General features: G+C 43.1%; 1 protein-coding gene across 5 annotated transcripts in view; it reads right to left on the reverse strand.

The window, feature by feature from the left end:
- The window catches only part of ABCC2 (ATP binding cassette subfamily C member 2), a 65194-nt gene that overhangs the window by 13123 nt on the left and 34452 nt on the right, over positions 1–17619 (reverse strand). For 4 of the 5 annotated variants that reach the window (XM_039249247.1, XM_039249246.1, XM_039249245.1 and 1 more), the window contains 10 exons: positions 16543–16627; positions 15788–15854; positions 13441–13567; positions 10573–10749; positions 9282–9449; positions 7681–7861; positions 2523–2646; positions 2107–2242; positions 1173–1392; positions 869–1023 (listed from right to left, as the gene is read on the reverse strand). In XM_039249247.1, the coding sequence (XP_039105178.1) occupies positions 869–1023; positions 1173–1392; positions 2107–2242; positions 2523–2646; positions 7681–7861; positions 9282–9449; positions 10573–10749; positions 13441–13567; positions 15788–15854; positions 16543–16627 (1440 nt within the window). The remainder of the gene's footprint in view (positions 1–868; positions 1024–1172; positions 1393–2106; positions 2243–2522; positions 2647–7680; positions 7862–9281; positions 9450–10572; positions 10750–13440; positions 13568–15787; positions 15855–16542; positions 16628–17619) is intronic. The other variant, XM_039249249.1, reaches the window with a different exon arrangement.

Genomic DNA, 17619 nt, shown 5'->3' on the forward strand with positions numbered 1-17619 from the left:
TTACTCAGAATTACTTGGTTTCTGCCTCTGTTCCTAAAATTTCCATCTCAAATGCATTAAGAATCATGAGTTCGGTTTGGCCCTTGGAAGACAGTCATCTATGATCCTATCATTTATCAAGCATTCTAGTGCGTCTTACAGTGCTTGGCTCATATCAGGTGCTCAATAAATGGCATTGAATAAATAAATGCTAGGGGTTCCAGGATCTGCAGTACATGGAAATAATGTTTTAGAACTTTATTAAAATTATAGGTGGCTCTTTTCCAGACTTCATTTACTTATCTTAAAGTATCAAGATAGAATAGGAAGGGAGCAGAGACCAAGCAAAGAGTTACTCTGCTTTCTCTTTTATTCACCATCATGGCCAGTGATTGTGCTTTTACGTGTGTTTTTCCCTCTGCAGGATAATCCTCATTTTTCTTCTACTGACAGCCCTCCCTCCCTCCACCACATCTTCTTGGCTAAGTTCCTTTTATGACTCAAGTCTCACGTTTTCTGACATTTCCCGCTTTGTCACCCACCTGGCTGAGCTAGTACCTCTTTGTTCTGTCACTGTTTTGTACTCCCAGGTCACCACTATATATACACATGCTGTTATTGGTTTTATTGTATCCTGTTATACTCCTTTATTTCCTTGGCCGTCTCCCTCACTAGATCGTGAGCTCTTAAAGGTCCAGAGCCTTTCATCTCTGTATCCCCAAGATCCTCGGGACCTCACACAAGGAACTCAATAAATATTTGCATGCTAAGTGGACAAAAGAACTATAACTGCATAGTGTTGCCTAGGGGGATAGAATTCTTTCGCTGTTAGCAGTGGAAAGATCCTCAGCATAAGAACACAATATCATACAGCCCTTTAGATACTTACACCAGCAAACCTGTTCACAATCCGGCCTGTGGGTGTTGTGTCAAAAAAACTCATGGGTGCTTGAAGGATATTGTTTAGCAGTTGCTGGTGAAGGATGTTTGAGGCGTGAGTGGAAGCATAGGCACTGCAAAGATTTGCTAGGAGCACAGACACACCTAAAAATGGAACCAGTTTAGTCAGTACTATGCACAGGATCCCTGAAGACTTGTGCCAAGGACATGATGGCAGTTTTTTCCGAGTCGAGACAAAGTACATAGACCAGGCAGATTCTGGAAGAGATGGCGGTCATAGCCATCAGACGTACCTTGTGCTACTCCCAGAGCTCCATAGACACCAACTCTCAGGTCCCTCTGAGAGGCTGGATAGTTAGTGCCATTATACATTTTAGAGTCATTGGTCCAAGTGCTGAGCCAGAGGTTGGATCCAATATAAGCTACAGAATTGGTCACATAGGCACCGATGATGAAGAATATCAAACACCATCCCATGGCTTGCAGGTATTTCAGGTAGATGGCCAACTTCACCTGAAAAGCACCCACCCACAGTATTAGAAATCCTAATGACTTTTGGTGAGTAGTTACCTAGAATACTAATCACAAGGGAGAGTGGAGTCCCCTGGAAAAGTGGATAGCAGGTAGCAAAATTTGGTAATCTGTGGTCACGATTTCTACATTGAGCCAGGATAATAATTGATGTTGAAATACAGTGTGGGTAAATAACATCACATTATGAATGGTCTTCTAGATACAATTGAGAGAGAAAGATATAAAAATAGAGCGGATGACAACAACACAGATACAACAGAGTGGGTTAGAGGATATACTGCAGAACTTGGAACCTGTTTTTGGTAATTTGGATTTAAACTAAGACCTTAAACTCAAGACCTTGTTTTTAAGTTTTATTAATTTGAATTGTGTGCTCTCAGATCGACTAATTGTATTCTCTGGCTCCAAGAATTGCATCTCAAAGCAGTTGTGTTGTTCTCTCCACATATCAGAGTGGAATTATGCTCTTGCAATGTGGTAGGAGGATATTCACAAGAAACCTCTCATTCATGGAAATAGGATTTGACAGAAAGCCCAAAACCTCTACTAACATTTCAATGAGGAATTTAAAGATTTGCAAAGCACAGGAGACACATCCCGCCTGTAGATATGTATTCAAGTCACCAAACCTTAAAATGTTCAGACCCTAAGCCTTAGATTGCCTCAAGTGGTACTTTTTCTTGGGGTGTTCACCTTTCCAGTTTGTACAGATTCTTTCTTAATTAGTTTCTGTCCTTTTACTAGTTCTTCTTCCTCCTTCAGGGTAGTCACATTCTGAGTTTTCAAAGAGTTTTTTAGGGATTTCCGGTGCCTGCTACTGGACCTAGAACTGAGAAAGAGGAGGAGAGCATTCTTGAGGATGCAGCCACATCCCGAGGGTCTTCTTGCAAGCAGAGGTCATAGTCACTCTGCTAACATCAAAGTGCATTTCAGAACAGATGGCTGTGGGGAAACACCCCACCTCACCCTTCCTCTCCAGACAAAGAAACAAAGGAAGAGCTGGGAGTGTTCCTGGTGTTTACTCCTCAGGAAAAGCCCACCAAGAAAAAGAGAAAGATCAGGTGGAAGTATGGAAGCGATGAAGGCTGAGAGCTGAATAGATGACCAACCTGCGACTAAGTGTCCGATGAAGGCTATTCTCTCTTTTCATGGTCAAGGAGGCCACTTCCTCAGGGATTTCCTCCATACTAGGCATCAGCCCATGGTCATCTTCTTCTTCACTGTCCTCATTGACTAGGAGACACATCAAAGGTTAGGGAGATGGCGACATAGAGCTGTCCGAATTCTATGAACAAGGAGAGTTCTAATCTAGCTGGTCCTTCCAGAAAGAGACCACAAGGAAGGAGAGATGAGTTAATGTTCTAGTGGAAGAGAAAATGGTCAAAAGGAGAAAAATATTCCCAGAAGCTTCTCAGTTCTTTTGCAGCAAGGAAAGAATTTTTAAGGTTATAGTAGATAGCAGAAGAGTCATAATTCCCAGAATTTACTAGAGAGGGGAGCGTACATTAAAAATGCTCTTCCTGAAATTCAAATAACTTTACAAACTTTTGTTAATTTAAAACATTTTAAAAACATATGCTGCAAATAAAATTTTTTTTTTTATTAAAAAGAAAGTGAATAACAGCCTGGGCATCAGTGGCAATGGTAAAAAGACTTCTGGAAATTGATAACTCCATAAAGCAATGAGAATACTGGCAAAATATTGTTAAACTTTTTCAAAATTCTGAAATTAACCAAAGGCATGACGCAGTCCAAGGAACATTTATTTAAGAAAAATGTCTAAATCTCAGTAAGAACAATAAGCTTTGTGATAGTTTTAATTTACCTCCATTCCCATCCCCCTTCTCCTCAGCTATGCCATAGCCTAGAATATCAAAAGCCTCACCAACATGGTAACCTCCTTCACTGCTGATGGGAACAGAAAAGTGTTCAAAACTCTCCTAAAGCCTCATCCTGTAACTGAACTCAAGTCTGTCTGCCTAACGTGCAGCAGAGACAATCACTGAGACATTGAGTATAAAAGTAAGGAAAGGGTTTGAGAGGTTGCCAAAAAGACAGGAGGGCAAGCTTCACATCCGCCTCCCCAAAGTAGAGTCAAGGGCAAATGAAAAAGGCCTGGGGAAAAAGCTGTAGTTGTGCTAAGTCCCATTAACCCTTTGGTTGTCGGGTTCAACCCCTAGAGAATTGTCATTATTTGACCTGTCTGGCAGTTCCCTAGAAAACCCCATTCACAGGGTTTGCCTTTGTTGGGCCCGACTTGGAGCTGGTGTAAACAATCAGCAACAATTGTGTAACATCACAGCCACCTGAGAGGGTGATAACAGCTGGGGCAAATAAGTTAAACAAAAACTTAAAAGGAAAACCTGGGGAAGAAGATCCCCTTAGGGAGCTTTGAGATTTTTAGTATATTCCTGGCACTCTAGAATGACATACACATGGGTAAGGCTGTGCACATGCTCAGTAAAGACTTGAGAAGGCCCTACTCTCTTAGCTCTGGCTACTCCCTGCAAGCAGGAAACAAAAGGAGAAGCGGAATTGTAAATTGCCTACTGGAGTGTTAAGGACACGCCCCCTCCCACCACTCTTCTCACACACAAAGCTTCTCAGAAAAGGCTAAGTGACTTATTGGTTCCAGGCCCTTAAAGAAATCTCTAATCATTAGCTGACCAACCAAGCAGAGACTTCAGTGGCCACATAGGACAAAGAATGCAGATTTAGCAAGAAATAGTTAAGGAAATTAAACAGGAGGAACAACAAAACCTAGCAGAGGAAAAAAATCTTATTTCCAGAGATGTACTATTTAGAGTGACCAGTTTTCAACAAAAAACTGTGAGACATGCAAAGGAAGAAAGCATGGGACCGTACATGGGGGGGAAGCAGTCAACAGAAACTGTACCTAGGGAAGCACAGACATCGGGCTTACCAGAGAAAGACTTAAATCAACTAGTATAAATATGTTCAAAGAACAAAAGGAAACCATGTCTAAAGATCTAAAGTATGAGAATGAGTTCTTATCAAATAGAGAACATCAATAAAGAGATCAAATTAAGACAAGAAAATAGAAATTCTAGAAAAGTACAGGAACTAAAATGAAAAATTCACTAGAAAGACTCAATAGCAGATTTACTAAAGAAATTAAAGCATGTGACTTAATCCAGTCAACCATCTTAAGCACAAATGCTACCAGTTTGGACTGTAGGGGACAGAGACAGGACTAAATGAAGGAACACCGTCACACTTCTGGGATTCTATAGGCAGAAAACATACTAATAGAGCTATCCAGCCGTGAACATGTGTTATCCTTCCAGAAAAGGGAAAAATGACACTGGGATTGACTACTCCTCAGTTCCAGAGGGCAGAACCATCAGCCCAGGTTCCAAGCCTAAAGAACAGATAGCATCAGGCCAAACAAGATTATTATCAAACCTTAAAATCTGGTGGAATTGGCCCTGCTAGATTTGGGATTTGCTTGGGATTCATGACCTCTTTTTTCCTTCTGATCTTTCCCTTTTGGAATAGCAAGACCTGTCCTAATGATGGTATTACCATTGAAGCAGATAATCTGTCTGGTTTTATAGCTTGACAGATGGAGAGGAATTTTACCCCAAGACTCCAGGACTCACCCACAACTGATTTGAATGAGTTAGGGGATAAAATCTGGGACTTCAAATTGACATTTGGAGGAGATTTTGGACTTAGAGGAGATACTAGAATGATTAAGACATTGGAGCTGCTGGGATGGCTTGAATGTATTCTGGACACGAGAAAGATGTGAATTTGGGGATGCCAGAGAATGGACGTGATAGATTGCCTTGTGTCCCCTACCAAATCCGTATGTTGAAATCTTAACCTCTACTATCTCACAATGTGACTTTATTTGGAAATAGGATCATTGTGGATGCAATTAGTTAAGAGGAGGTCAGACTGGAGTGGGATGAGCCCCTAATCCATTATGTCTGATGTTTTTATAAAAAGGGAAACTTGGAATTGATGCACACAAGGGTGAATACCACATGAGGATGAAGGCAGAGATCGATGTGATGTGTCTACAAGCCAAAAATGCCATAGATTGCCAACAAACCCCCAGAAGATAGGAGAGAGTCCTGGAACATGTCCTTCCCTGTCACCTTCAGGAGGAAGCAATCCTACAGATTAATTTTGGACTTCTAACCTCCAGAACCATAAGACAATAAATGTCTGTTGATTGAGCCAGTTTGTAGTGCTTTATTATGGCAGCTAATTAAGAAAATAATATACAATTTAAAAAGGGTGGGGGGTGTCTGGGTTGGCTAAGCGTCCGACTTCAGCTCAGGTCATGATCTCACTGTTTGTGGGTTTGAGCCCCATGTCAGGCTCTGTGCTGACAGCTCAGCCTGCTTCAGATTCTGTGTCTCCCTCTTTCTCTGCCCCTCCCCTGCTTGCACTGTGTTTCTCTCTCTCAAAAATAAATAAGACATTAAAAAAAAGAAAATAGATAATAAATTACATTAAAAAATAATAATAAAAAAGAAAAGAATATGCCAAGCCAATGGTGATACAGGTCACCTTGCCCTCTTGCCATTCCCTTCATTCTACCATGTCATGGTCTACACTTTGAGTCCCAGAGCCAACAACAACAGCATGCCAGGCATTGCTCAGAAATAGTCGGTGTTTACCTTGATTGGCAAAGGCTTCAGGAGCTGTTTTACAAACTGGACTTTATGTAGAGGATAGGATTCTTCAAAGGAGCTATCTGGAAACTCAGATTGTGGCAAAAAAAAAAAAAAAAAAAAAATCTAGACTTAGCAGAAGAAAACTACCCAGGCATATCATGTTGACGTGGTTNTGCCCTCTTGCCATTCCCTTCATTCTACCATGTCATGGTCTACACTTTGAGTCCCAGAGCCAACAACAACAGCATGCCAGGCATTGCTCAGAAATTAAACTCTTCTTTCTTGATTGGAGAGAGGTGAGGCTGGCTCTTTACAAACAGCCTGCTAGAAAGAACAGTCACATCATAAAAAAAGCTATCTGGAAACTCAGATTGTGAAAAAAAAAAAAAAAAAAAAAAAGTCTAGACTTAGCAGAAGAAAACTACCCAGGCATATCATGTTGACGTGGTTGCGCAGTCACTTAAGGGAATCAAGCATCAGACACTGCTTTTGGCTTGGGACCTTCACTGCCCAGGCAGGTGCTTTTTGCTTTCTCCAGGCCAGTCCCTGGAGCACATAAAGGCTAATGAAAAGTTCCGACTTCCTTTCTGCTGGTTCCCAGTGCCCCTGCCCCAGTCTCCTGGGATGGTTCCCAATCCCTGTCATCCTTCATCCTGTTCTTTGCTCTTGCCCTATCCCTCCAACACTTAACAGTTTAACACTCCTACCCTATCCTGCCCTATCCCTCCAACACTTAGACTCTCTGGTTAAGGCTTTTCTTTCCATCTCTTGTGCTCCTCAGGGTGGTTTTGAACCATCACATATCCTGACCTCAAGGCCTGAATGAGTTCTCACTTGCAGGCTCTGTAGCTACCCCCTTCTCCTGACTGACTTGTGGAATGAACCCTTTAGATCTTGCTTTCTAAGGCTTGGCCTCCTGCTAGTGACTGCTTCCCAAAGCAGATACCCAGAACTATATGCAGGACTACTACTGGCAGATTCTTGGGAAGGTCCGCAGGGATCAGGGCCCCATTGCTGACTAGAGCTAACTGATGACCCCAATAGTGGTGGTATTAGGGGCTATTCCTGTGGTGTACTGTGAGACCATGCAACTGCCAGGATTTTTCCTGGCTCAAAACACCCAGTGGTTTTTTGTAATATTTAGTCAAGATGCTTTTGTTAAGGCTCATCAAGAATGTTTCAGTACACTGTTAGTACCAGCCTATGAAGCTGTCCTGGAAGTGGTTTTCATGGACTCAGGGTAGGTGGGGTGGGATGTGTGATTTGAGTCAACAGAAGTACAGCATCCCTAAAAGAGGATGCCTTATTAATATTTCTTCCACAAAGACCAATCACCCCATATCTTCAGTCATACCCTTCTAAAGCATGCCCTGCTCTTCAATTGCATGTCAGAGACAAGATGGGCAGGATGAGCCCCCAGGTTGGCTCAGGCACAGAGTGTCTATGTTTCTTGACAGAGACATAAAATACAGGAAGAACAGATTTTGGATCTCTGGATAATTCACTTCCAAATCTAACTCACTGGATACTGGATCATTCAGGCAGTCAGTATCAATTTGTCACATCTATCCTTCCCATACCCAAGCTTTATCCTGTCCCAGTCCTCCTTACATACCTGTGGCCTCTCCTTCAGGACCCGTCCGTTTTGTGAATGTCTTCAGAATCTTAGCAAACACTCCTTTATTGGCCAGCAGAGTGCTGTAGGGTCCCTTCTCCAGGATGGTGCCGTTCCCCAGAACCACAATCTCATGCACTTGGGGAAGAAAGTGAATGCTGTGTGTAATCAAGAGTCGAGTCTGAAAAACACAACAGTAAGTTGTGGCTTCTGTGAGACCTTCCTTCTGTGAGACCCTCTGTCCACCACCATCCTTGGCTTGCTCTTAAAAAGGCAAGGAACTAACTTCTTCCCACTAACTATGAGTAGCTAACCTCCAACTACCCAGAATGTCTATTACCTTCCTTGGCTTGCACTAGGTTTGGGGGGGGGGGGGGNAATAAGTGTGAGAGCCAGAATTCTTATTCAGGTCTGGGTAACTCTAAAGCCTATCCCTTTCCCCAGTAGGAAACATTCTCCTTGTCTCTCTAAGTGGGGGAGGATAAATAAATAAATAAAAAGGAAAAAACAGTCATTTAAATTCACTGTAGGGCTCTGTTTCAAAATGTAGCTCTGAACACTTGAACTCTTTTACTTTTTTCTTTCCTTCCCAGTGGCTCATCCCAACACCAGACCCTGTGTGTAAGAGGCGGCTCTGGTCCTCATGGATTTATGGTTATTTTCCTGTACTGACAGCAAGGTTTGCCCCGCACATATTCTTCCAGCTTCCTGAGAGCTTAGGAATGTTACTTGAGATCAAAACCTATCAATATAATTAATGCATATTAATCTTAAGAAATAGCTAACTAATTTCCCCTTTCACTAACCAGCTAACCAACTGAACTTGAGAGCAAGGACCAGACCTTTCATCTGTGCATGCCCAATCTTTGCAACAAACCAGGCACAGGGTGGTATATAGTTCATGAATGAATGGAGCCAAGAGGACTTATGGACAGGAGCCAGAACAAGAAATAGAAGGGAGAGTGAGTTCCTGTTGACTTACTGATACAAGAGAGGCAAGGGGCCTCAGTGGGATGGCAGCCCACCTACCCTCTGACTGGCAGTAATCGAAAAGTCTTGAAGGGAACAGGCCACACACAGATGGGAGTTTTACTGCCCAACGCTGAGGGAGAGCCCTCATTCTACACTTGCTGTTGGTGAGCAGCACATTCAAACCCACAAGGGCCTCTGTTAGCCCCTCCCCTATTCAGCCCACTGTGTCAAGGCAAATGGGCTAACTCGCCCATGGTAAGGAAAACCTAGCCTTCACTTACTACCAGCTCTCATGACTTGTTCTGGCCACTTTCTCATGGGGGCATTGTGAAAATGGAATGAGGCGGCGCAATCAAAGTGCTTAGCACAGGCCTGGGGCATCATGAATACACAAGAAATGTTAACTCTATTTTATCCCCACATTCCCACATCCTGCAAGGGTTCCAGGAAAGCGCCTTCTCAGAGCAGAGCTCTAAAACCTGCATGATGACCTATGTCCCACCAGCCAAGGCGAGTTGTTGGGTCCTCTGGGATGTGGGGGTGGGGCATAAATAAGTTATGCTTCAGGACAGCAGCAGTCCTAGGAGATGGGTCCCCCAGTGTCTTCATTGCTTTAAGTAATTTCTCACCTTGTCTTTCAATAGGCCATTGGGACCCAAGACCTTATTGAAAATATGTTTCCCCACATGAGCATCCACGGCTGAGAGGGGGTCATCCAGAACATAGATGTCTGAATTTTGATAGGTAGCTCTGGCCAGGCTAATCCGCTGCTTCTGACCCCCACTGAGATTTATACCCTGAAGAAGAAAATACTTTTTATTAAGCACTACTCCATAGTCCCACCTTCACAGACTATTAAGGAGGGGAAAGGAAGAGATTTACTTCAATAAGGTATCAAGGGCTTTAAAACCTTCTAAGTTCCTTTATACAAATAAATAACTTTTGATTCAAATAAACTACTTCAGGCCCAATAATTAAATGGATGCCCAAATTACCATTTTCTATGAGAATATTTACTTAGTATTTTTGTTTCCTGCCCAATGGGAATGTGGAGCTGGACCAGGGCAGATTTTCCCTATTTTATTCATGGATATAACTCCAACACTTAAAACAGTGTGTGGTACAGAGTAGTTAATAAATGTATTTGAAATAGTGAACAAAATCATTCTAGAGCTGTATCTTCATTAATCTTCTAGTAGCTGAAGATTCTTGTCCCTCAAAGACTGCTCTGTTCATTGTTAGTAATAGGGAAGAAGGTTGAAAACATCCTAAATATGTAGCCACCAGGAATTTCTAAACCAATTATGCTCTAAGCATATAATAGACACAATACAGTCGTTAACAATATATTTTTAAGAAAGGTATTTAATAACCTGAGAAAAATCACACTAAATTTCTAAGTGTTTGAAGCAGAGTATTAGAGCCTTTCTCCAGGCCTCACTAACATCCAGAAGTCAAGTCAGGGCACCTAAGCTCTGTTCCTGCCTCTGCTCCTCCACTTGCGAGGTGATCCTTGGGCCAGGAGCTGGTTAGTTAACCTCTCTGGTCCTAGCCTCATCAGTGTTCTTTAAAAACACATTTATTTTTTATTTATTTCTGAGAGAAAAAGAGATACAGAGCATGAGCGGGGGAGGACAGAAACAGAGGGATCCATAGTATCTCAAATGGGCACCAGGCTCTGAGCTGTCAGCTCAGAGCCCAACACCAGGCTTGAACTCGTAAACCATGAAATGACTTGAGCTGAAGTTGGATGCTTATCTGACTGAGCCACCCAGGTGTCCCCCATGTTTTCTGGTATTTTTTCCAAGCTGATTACCAAAATTAGTCAGCTCTTTTGCTCCCATGTATGTCTTCACCATCCTTGCTTTTTTTAAATTCAGTATTTTTTCACCCTTCAAGGTCCCTTGGTGTCCCAAATACCTTCTCTCCAATCTCAACCAGGTCTCCTCCAGGCAGCACTTTCAGGTCTGGGAGGAGGGCACAGGCCTCAAGAACCTGTTGGTATCTCTTTTCATCCAGCTCGGATCCAAAAAGGATGTTGTCCTTTATGGTGCCATTCTGGATCCAAGATTGCTGTGGGACATAGGCTATCGTGCCCTGATGGGAAGGACCAGAACACATGACAGTTATGCCTCCAGAAAGGCAGAGCTGAAGGAGCGAGTGGCAGGATGGGGAGGAAAAAACAGAACTTAGATTTGAAAAAATGAATGTCAGGTTGACGGAGCATCTGATACGTATAAATGTGCTTGTATTTATTGTACCAGCCTGTTCACCACTTAATACCTCTCCCCACTCTCTTTTTCACTATCACTTTCTAGCCATGATCCTGACAATTTGAGGAAGAATACACATGCTGCTTCTAGAACAGGGTTTGAGTCGACCCGAGCGAGTTTCCCCGAGATCACCAGAGGACTAACACAGGCACGATGGTACAGAGATTTTAGGAAGAACCAAGAGATCTGAAGGAAGGCGCCAGGCTGAGGCGTGAAGCAGATCATGTCCAGAGAGGAAGCCTGACAAAGGCCTGTGTTTGAGAATGAACTCAGCGATTCATTGAGAATGAACTCATTAGCAAGAAAAGGTTAGCAAGAAAAAGCTTCCTAATACACTTGAAACTAATGTAACATTGTCAACTAGACTCAAGGTTTTTTTCAAAAAATTATATTAAAAAAATAGTAATTTGTGATAACAAAAAAAGAAGTATGATAATAAGTTTATCATTTAAAAAGTTAAACAGAAGTCAAACTTGATCTGAGGCTAGAACCAATTTAAATATTAACGTTAAATCATTACCACAAATTTCCGATGTGACCTCTTTAAGTGTTAAAGTCATTTGAAATGAAAATGCCATTTTTCCAAAACAATTTAGAAGACAGCAGTTTTGGGGCGCCTGGGTGGCTTAGTCGGTTAAGCGTCCGACTTTCGCTTAGGTCATGATCTCGCGGTTCGTGGGTTCGGGCCCCGCGTCGGGCTCTGTGCTGACTGCCAGCTCAGAGCCTGGAGCCTGTTTCAGTCTGTGACTCCCTCTCTCTCTGACCCTCCCCTGCTCACGCTGTCTCTCTCTCTCTCCTAGAAATAGATTAAACATTTAAAAAAAAAAAAAAAAAAAAAAAGAAGACAGCAGTTTTGTGTCAGTTTAAAGGAGAAATGTATATATATAAAACACATATGTACATAAACACACATACACACTTCTATAAAAGAGAATTATGTTTAGAAGTAATTTTAAAATAATCTTCTTTTAGCCTGCCTATCCCAGTTTCCATGATGTCTACTGGGGCAAAGTGACATGCCAATTCAGAATTGACTTCTATGGGCGCCTGGGTGGCTCAATCGGGTAAGTGTCCAACTTCGGCCCAGGTCATGAATTATAGTTAGTGAGTTTAAGCCCAGTATCGGCTCTGTGCTGACAGCTCAGAACCCGGAGCCTGCTTCAGATTCTGTCTCCCTCTCTTTCTCTGCCTCTCCCCCTCTAGCGCTCTGTTTCTGTCTCTCTCAAAAATAAACATCAATAAATTTTTTTAATTCAAAATTGACTTCTAAAGGACGAAATAATGTTCCAAATGAAAAAAAGAGAAGTTAGGAAACAGTTAAATCAGTAGAGTCTGCTGTTACATATTATTTAATGTAAATTAGCTCATAAGGGATTAGTAAATCAGGGAATAAGGTCAGTATAATATGTAAGAAGCATTAGTTTATAATTTTCTAAGCATGTCAGTGTCCAGCAGTCAAGGGCAAGCTTTCTCATAATTAAAAATAAATGGTTAGCAATATAGGAGGATCTTAAGGAAAAAAAGCTAAAAGATCTACAAACACACTCTTTTTGGTATGAGTAGTGGCTGGTTAAGTGATTCCAAGTACCTAGAATTTCCTCTAAATTTAACTCTCTGGGGAAGCTGAGAGTCCTCATGGAGATACTATGAAAAGATTTCTACTTGGTTAAAAAATATGTAATTGACAAAAATGTCCACACTCTGTAACAAATTTTTGAGCAAGTGCTTTCAAAGACCAAGCTTTCAGAGGAAGAAGAGGAAGTTGGGCTAAAGCTCACTGTGAAGCTCATGTAATTGCCAGTGGAGATTTTACAGTGCTGCTGCTTTAATTGTTATTATTGTTATTGGTTTTATTGGTGCTAGTGACAAAGCACCAAAGTTGGTTTTGTTTGGTGGTTTTGTTTATGCTAGTGACAAAGTTATGTACTTTGTTTAAATTTTTATTTTTGAGACAGAGAGAGAGAGAGAGAGAGAGGAAACGCATAAGCACATACACGTGGGAAGGGGTAGAGAGAGGGCGAGAGAGAACCCCAAGCAGGCTCTGTCACAGAGAGCCCAACGCAGGGCTCGAACCCACAAACTGTGACATCATGACTTGAGCTGAAATCAAGCATTGGACACTTAACCAACTGAGCCACCCAGCTGCCCCAGTTATGTAAGTTTTTAATGATGCTTTTAGAAACCTAGATGTAGCAGAATTGCCTATACTTTGAAGGAATAGATCTCTGTTAAACAGTTTTCAAACTTGAGTACTCATAAGAGAATCACCTGGGGACCTCATTAAACACGCAGATTTTTAGAATCTACCCCCAGAGTCTGATTATATGTGTGGGATGGGGCAAAGAATCTACACCTTACAATAAGTCTACCTAATGTCTCTAAGACCATAACTTCAGCAAAACAACAATAGTGGTCATCAGATTCTAGTCCTCAGTGCATTCTCCAAAACGAGAAAGCAGCACTTAGGGGCCCACATTTGAATGTCAGAACTCTGCTCCTTGGCTTCCCCTCTCACCTTGATGGTGATGTGCCCATGGACATTTTCCATTTCTCCCAGCATGGCTGACATCAAGGAAGACTTCCCAGAACCCACAGTGCCCACCACAGCCACCAACTGGCCTGGCATAATGTCCAGATTCACACTGAAAAGAGAAAAGCGTATTTGGTTTTTGTTTTAAGTGTTTTGTTTATTTTAAGAGAAAGTGAGTGAGCGAGCAAGGGGAAGAGGCAGAAAGAGAGTAAGAGAGAATCCCAAGCAGCCTCTGCATTGTCAGCACCAAGCCTGATGTGGGGCTCAGTCTCATGAACTGTGTGATCATGACCTAAGCTGAAATCAAGAGTCAGTCACTTAACCGACTGAGCTACCCAGGTGCCTCAAGAGAAGTGTATTTGAAGGAGGTAAGGGGTATTATTCAAGAGTAGTTCAGGCCATTTCTCAGACTATCCATGGGAAGTCTGGTATTAGATTTTCCCTCAGGATTGGAAAATTTGTCTTGGATATATAAGACTGAAGTGCTTCTTTAATAATTTTTTTTTAACTCTAACTTATCCAACTATCCATAAACTGTTTCTGCAAAATGTAGGTTTCAACTGGAAAAATTCTCTTAGCACCAACATGATACCATTGAACAAGAACTTAATGGGAGCTTAGAGACCTGAGTTCAAGTCTCAGCTTTGCCACTGCTGAGCTCTATGATCTTGGAAAGTCCCTCTGGACTCTCATTTATGAACTAATAGGGCTGGAAGATATCAGTGTTTCCCAAACTGGGCTATTCAATAAGAATAGCCATTCAATGAAACACTTGCTGGAAGCACAGAACACCTTCCCGTCCCCCTGGAGAGTTGGCCGTATCTGACTAGGACACACACTGAGTGGGGCTCCTACAAACTCTGTGCCCACCCTGTATTTGAGTCCCTAGAATATTAGGAACATCAGGAACTTGTTTACAGTCTTTCTGAAACTGCCCTTTGCCAGTGTAAGTCTAAAAGAAGTTCAGCTCAAAATGGGAGCAGTGTCCAGCCTTTTCTCTGCAAAGGGAGGCTTTCAGGTCGGGAAGGTCCAGAGGAGAGGCTTCTGGCCTGATGCATCCTGGAGGCAAGCTCCAGAATCCATATGAAAGGCTGTAGGAATAGAAGTGTGGGAAATCCCAGGTGCAACATGGAGAAGATAAGGTGTGCTGGGTTGTGAAGAAAGATCTGACCTGCTCAGACTTCCTGAGACTGTTTTCTCCTATCCAAACATACCTGTGATAAAGTTCAATTTATAAATTAGGAGGTTAACAATAACTAGTCAAATAGAACAATTATAACAATAAACTGTAATGCAAGGTAGGTGACTGGGGTCTTAACTCTCATTGATCGTACTGAGCTCGCTCTCTTACTGTACTGTACTCACCCTTCTGATGATGCAAGATGAGACAATGCCTACATGGAGAGATGAAAGGAGGTGAGGGATGGAAGCACTGACCTACGTTAGGCTACTACTGATGTGACCATTCGTCAGGAGGAGGATCATCTGCTTCCACACAGAGGTTGACTTCAGGTAACCGAAACCACAGAAAGCAAGACTGCAGAAGAGGAACTACTAGACAAGCAGCAGCATGGCAAGAAAGAGTTGGCTTAGGGCAGAAGAGGTGGGAGGTAAGAATGGGTTATTTAGATGTAAAACTCCAGATCTCAAGTTTAATCTTCATAGAGGGAGCTCCCATTGTCCACTTTGGAGAAAGAAGCCATATCCTTGATTACTTTTTTTATTTTAATGTTTATTTTTGAGAGAGAGAGAGAGAGCGCGCAAGAGCGAGAGCACAAGCACATGCGTATGGGGAGGGAGGGGCAGAGGAAGGGAGACACAGAATCCAAAGCAGGCTCCAGGCTCCAACCTGTGAACACAAAGCCCGACGCAGGGCTCGAGACCATGAGCTGTGAAATCATGACCTGAGCTGAAGTCAGACACCCAACCAAGCCACGCAGGCATCCCTTGATTACTATTCTTAAATGAACAAATGAACTTAAATTGGTTTCAGGCTCTTGTGTGTATCCTTCATCACACCCAAAGACCTAAGCTACTTGCCACTGCTGCACTACCTCCATCCACAACCTGAGAACAAAGGTCTTGCTGGGTTCTTAGCTGGATCGCATAGTCGCAAAGTAAGAGAGCCAGGTGGCAGGTGCACTTCTGGGGAAAGAGGCTCGGGAGTTTTGCAGTCCGCTCATCTCCCCAGAGTTTCTAACTCTGCACCGCAATCTAACTGAATATGTGCACACCATCCATATCTCATGTGCCCTAGTGCACAGAATTTTCCAGTAACGGGACTGGCAAGGAGAAGCCTAAAGAACAGCAGGCTGGAAAGGAGGCAACTCACTCTCGAATTGTGGCTTCCATCTCCCGATCCCAGGTAAAGGAGGCCTCTGAAAACTGCACAGCTTTGTCTGTTAAGAAAAAGGCCCTCTATTTTAGTCAGGTGTAGGTCCTCATGTCTGTCTGCCCCTTCTCAGCCCTCCTGTGTCCCTCTGTCAGCAGATCTGGAGATCACCTGTCAGGTGCTGGCTCCTACATTAACAAGAGACAAAGGAAAGTTCCCCAGGGGAGAACAAAAGTGGCCTGCAAACAAAGGCCATTTTGGTTGGATTCCCAAGCCTATTAGCCAGATTCCTGACTTGCAGACACTCCTGGACACATTCTCATGTCCTCTGTTGCCTCATGTCCTGGTAAAAATTCTACCTCTATATATAAACCTGGCCACTCCCTGGATTCCAGAACTATAGCCGCCTCTGGCTGTGGCTGTCCCCCAATCCTTAGATCTTCAGAACCTGCAAATGTTCTTTCACTCCAGCCTACCTTCCCCAAGTCCCCATGCTTGGCCCCATCCTGACTTCTGTTTTCTAGAGCTTTTGCAGGATTCTCTTACCCTTAGAATATGACTTAGCCATCTGTCTAAGCAAACTATTCAAAATGAAAACTTAATTTAAGTAAAAATAGTAAGCTGGTTATGCAACTGTAGGTTCAAGAGAAATCCTCTGGCTCTCCCTCTCAGTTTGCCGCCACAGAGCCCCCCATATCAGAGTTCTGGTGCCAGTACTGTGAATCAGTTGGGGAAGCAACTTCCAAACTCATTACCAAAATTGTGGTCACGTCGAATGGCAGATGTGTCCAAGTCATCCCCTCCCAAGTACTTTTCTAGGCGTTCTGTGGAAACGCTGGCCTAGAGAGGGACACAAAGGATCTCAAGAATAAAAAAATCCAATGACAAGCATAAGCAGGGAGAGGATTTTGACTTTGTCATCAGCCCTGGACGTGGAAGCAGAGCAACCTTCCAGGCTTCTTGCTGATGCCTTACCGTCTGCTACAGCTGAAGCCTCTGGATACCCCCAGAGACTCCGCCGCATGTCAGCCTTGAGACATCTCTCTCTGGACAGAGGGAAATTAAGATGATGTTTCAGCCCCTTAGAAAACCTGGGGGGCTGGGGTCAACTCTGTTGCCATCTCTCCAATCTTTGCACACAGTTCCAAAAATGGTCTCCTGCCTTCTTATGAGACAAAATCCTAACTTCTATCTGCTTTTGGTAACTGGGCCCCTGATGTGCTCGTCTTTAACGGAGTCCATGCCTTGGGCCCACCCAGTGTCCTAACAGAGCCAATACCGGGACCCTTTATAGAGGAATTGGCCATGGCACCAGAGTGACCTTAGATAACTCCACATAGGCCAAGTTTAAACTGCAGCTGACCTAAGTAAGCATTGGCAGAACACCCTGTAATCTCCTGAAACAGGAGGACTTGGGAGGATTCCTCGGAGCTTTTACAAGGAACTTTCTCACTTGCCTATTTCCAGGGAGCCTGTTAGGGAGATTGTTTCTCATTACCACCTGGGTTCTGATGAGAGCGTGGACTTTCTGCTTTGCCCTTCCTTTGAGTGCAGTTGCAGGCTACAAAATGGCTCAGCTGTCTAATGAATCCGCCCCTCAGAGACAGAGTGCCTCACTGCCCGTGTTATATTATCATCGGACCCCTTTTGTTTGACGATCGCCCCGAGAGATAGGGAAGTCAGGGAGTAGACACCTTTGCTGATCTTGCTTTTGCAATCTATGTACTAAGCTATCTGAATCCAAAAAGAGCATACGGTTTCTTTATCAGCCAAATCTGTCAGCCTTTCTTAACCCCCTCCAGGGTAGAGAGGTCTGAAACTCATCATTCCCA

Source organism: Hyaena hyaena, unplaced genomic scaffold (assembly GCF_003009895.1).
Source record: "Hyaena hyaena isolate Hyena2069 unplaced genomic scaffold, ASM300989v1 scaffold_331, whole genome shotgun sequence".
NCBI lineage: Eukaryota > Metazoa > Chordata > Mammalia > Carnivora > Hyaenidae > Hyaena > Hyaena hyaena.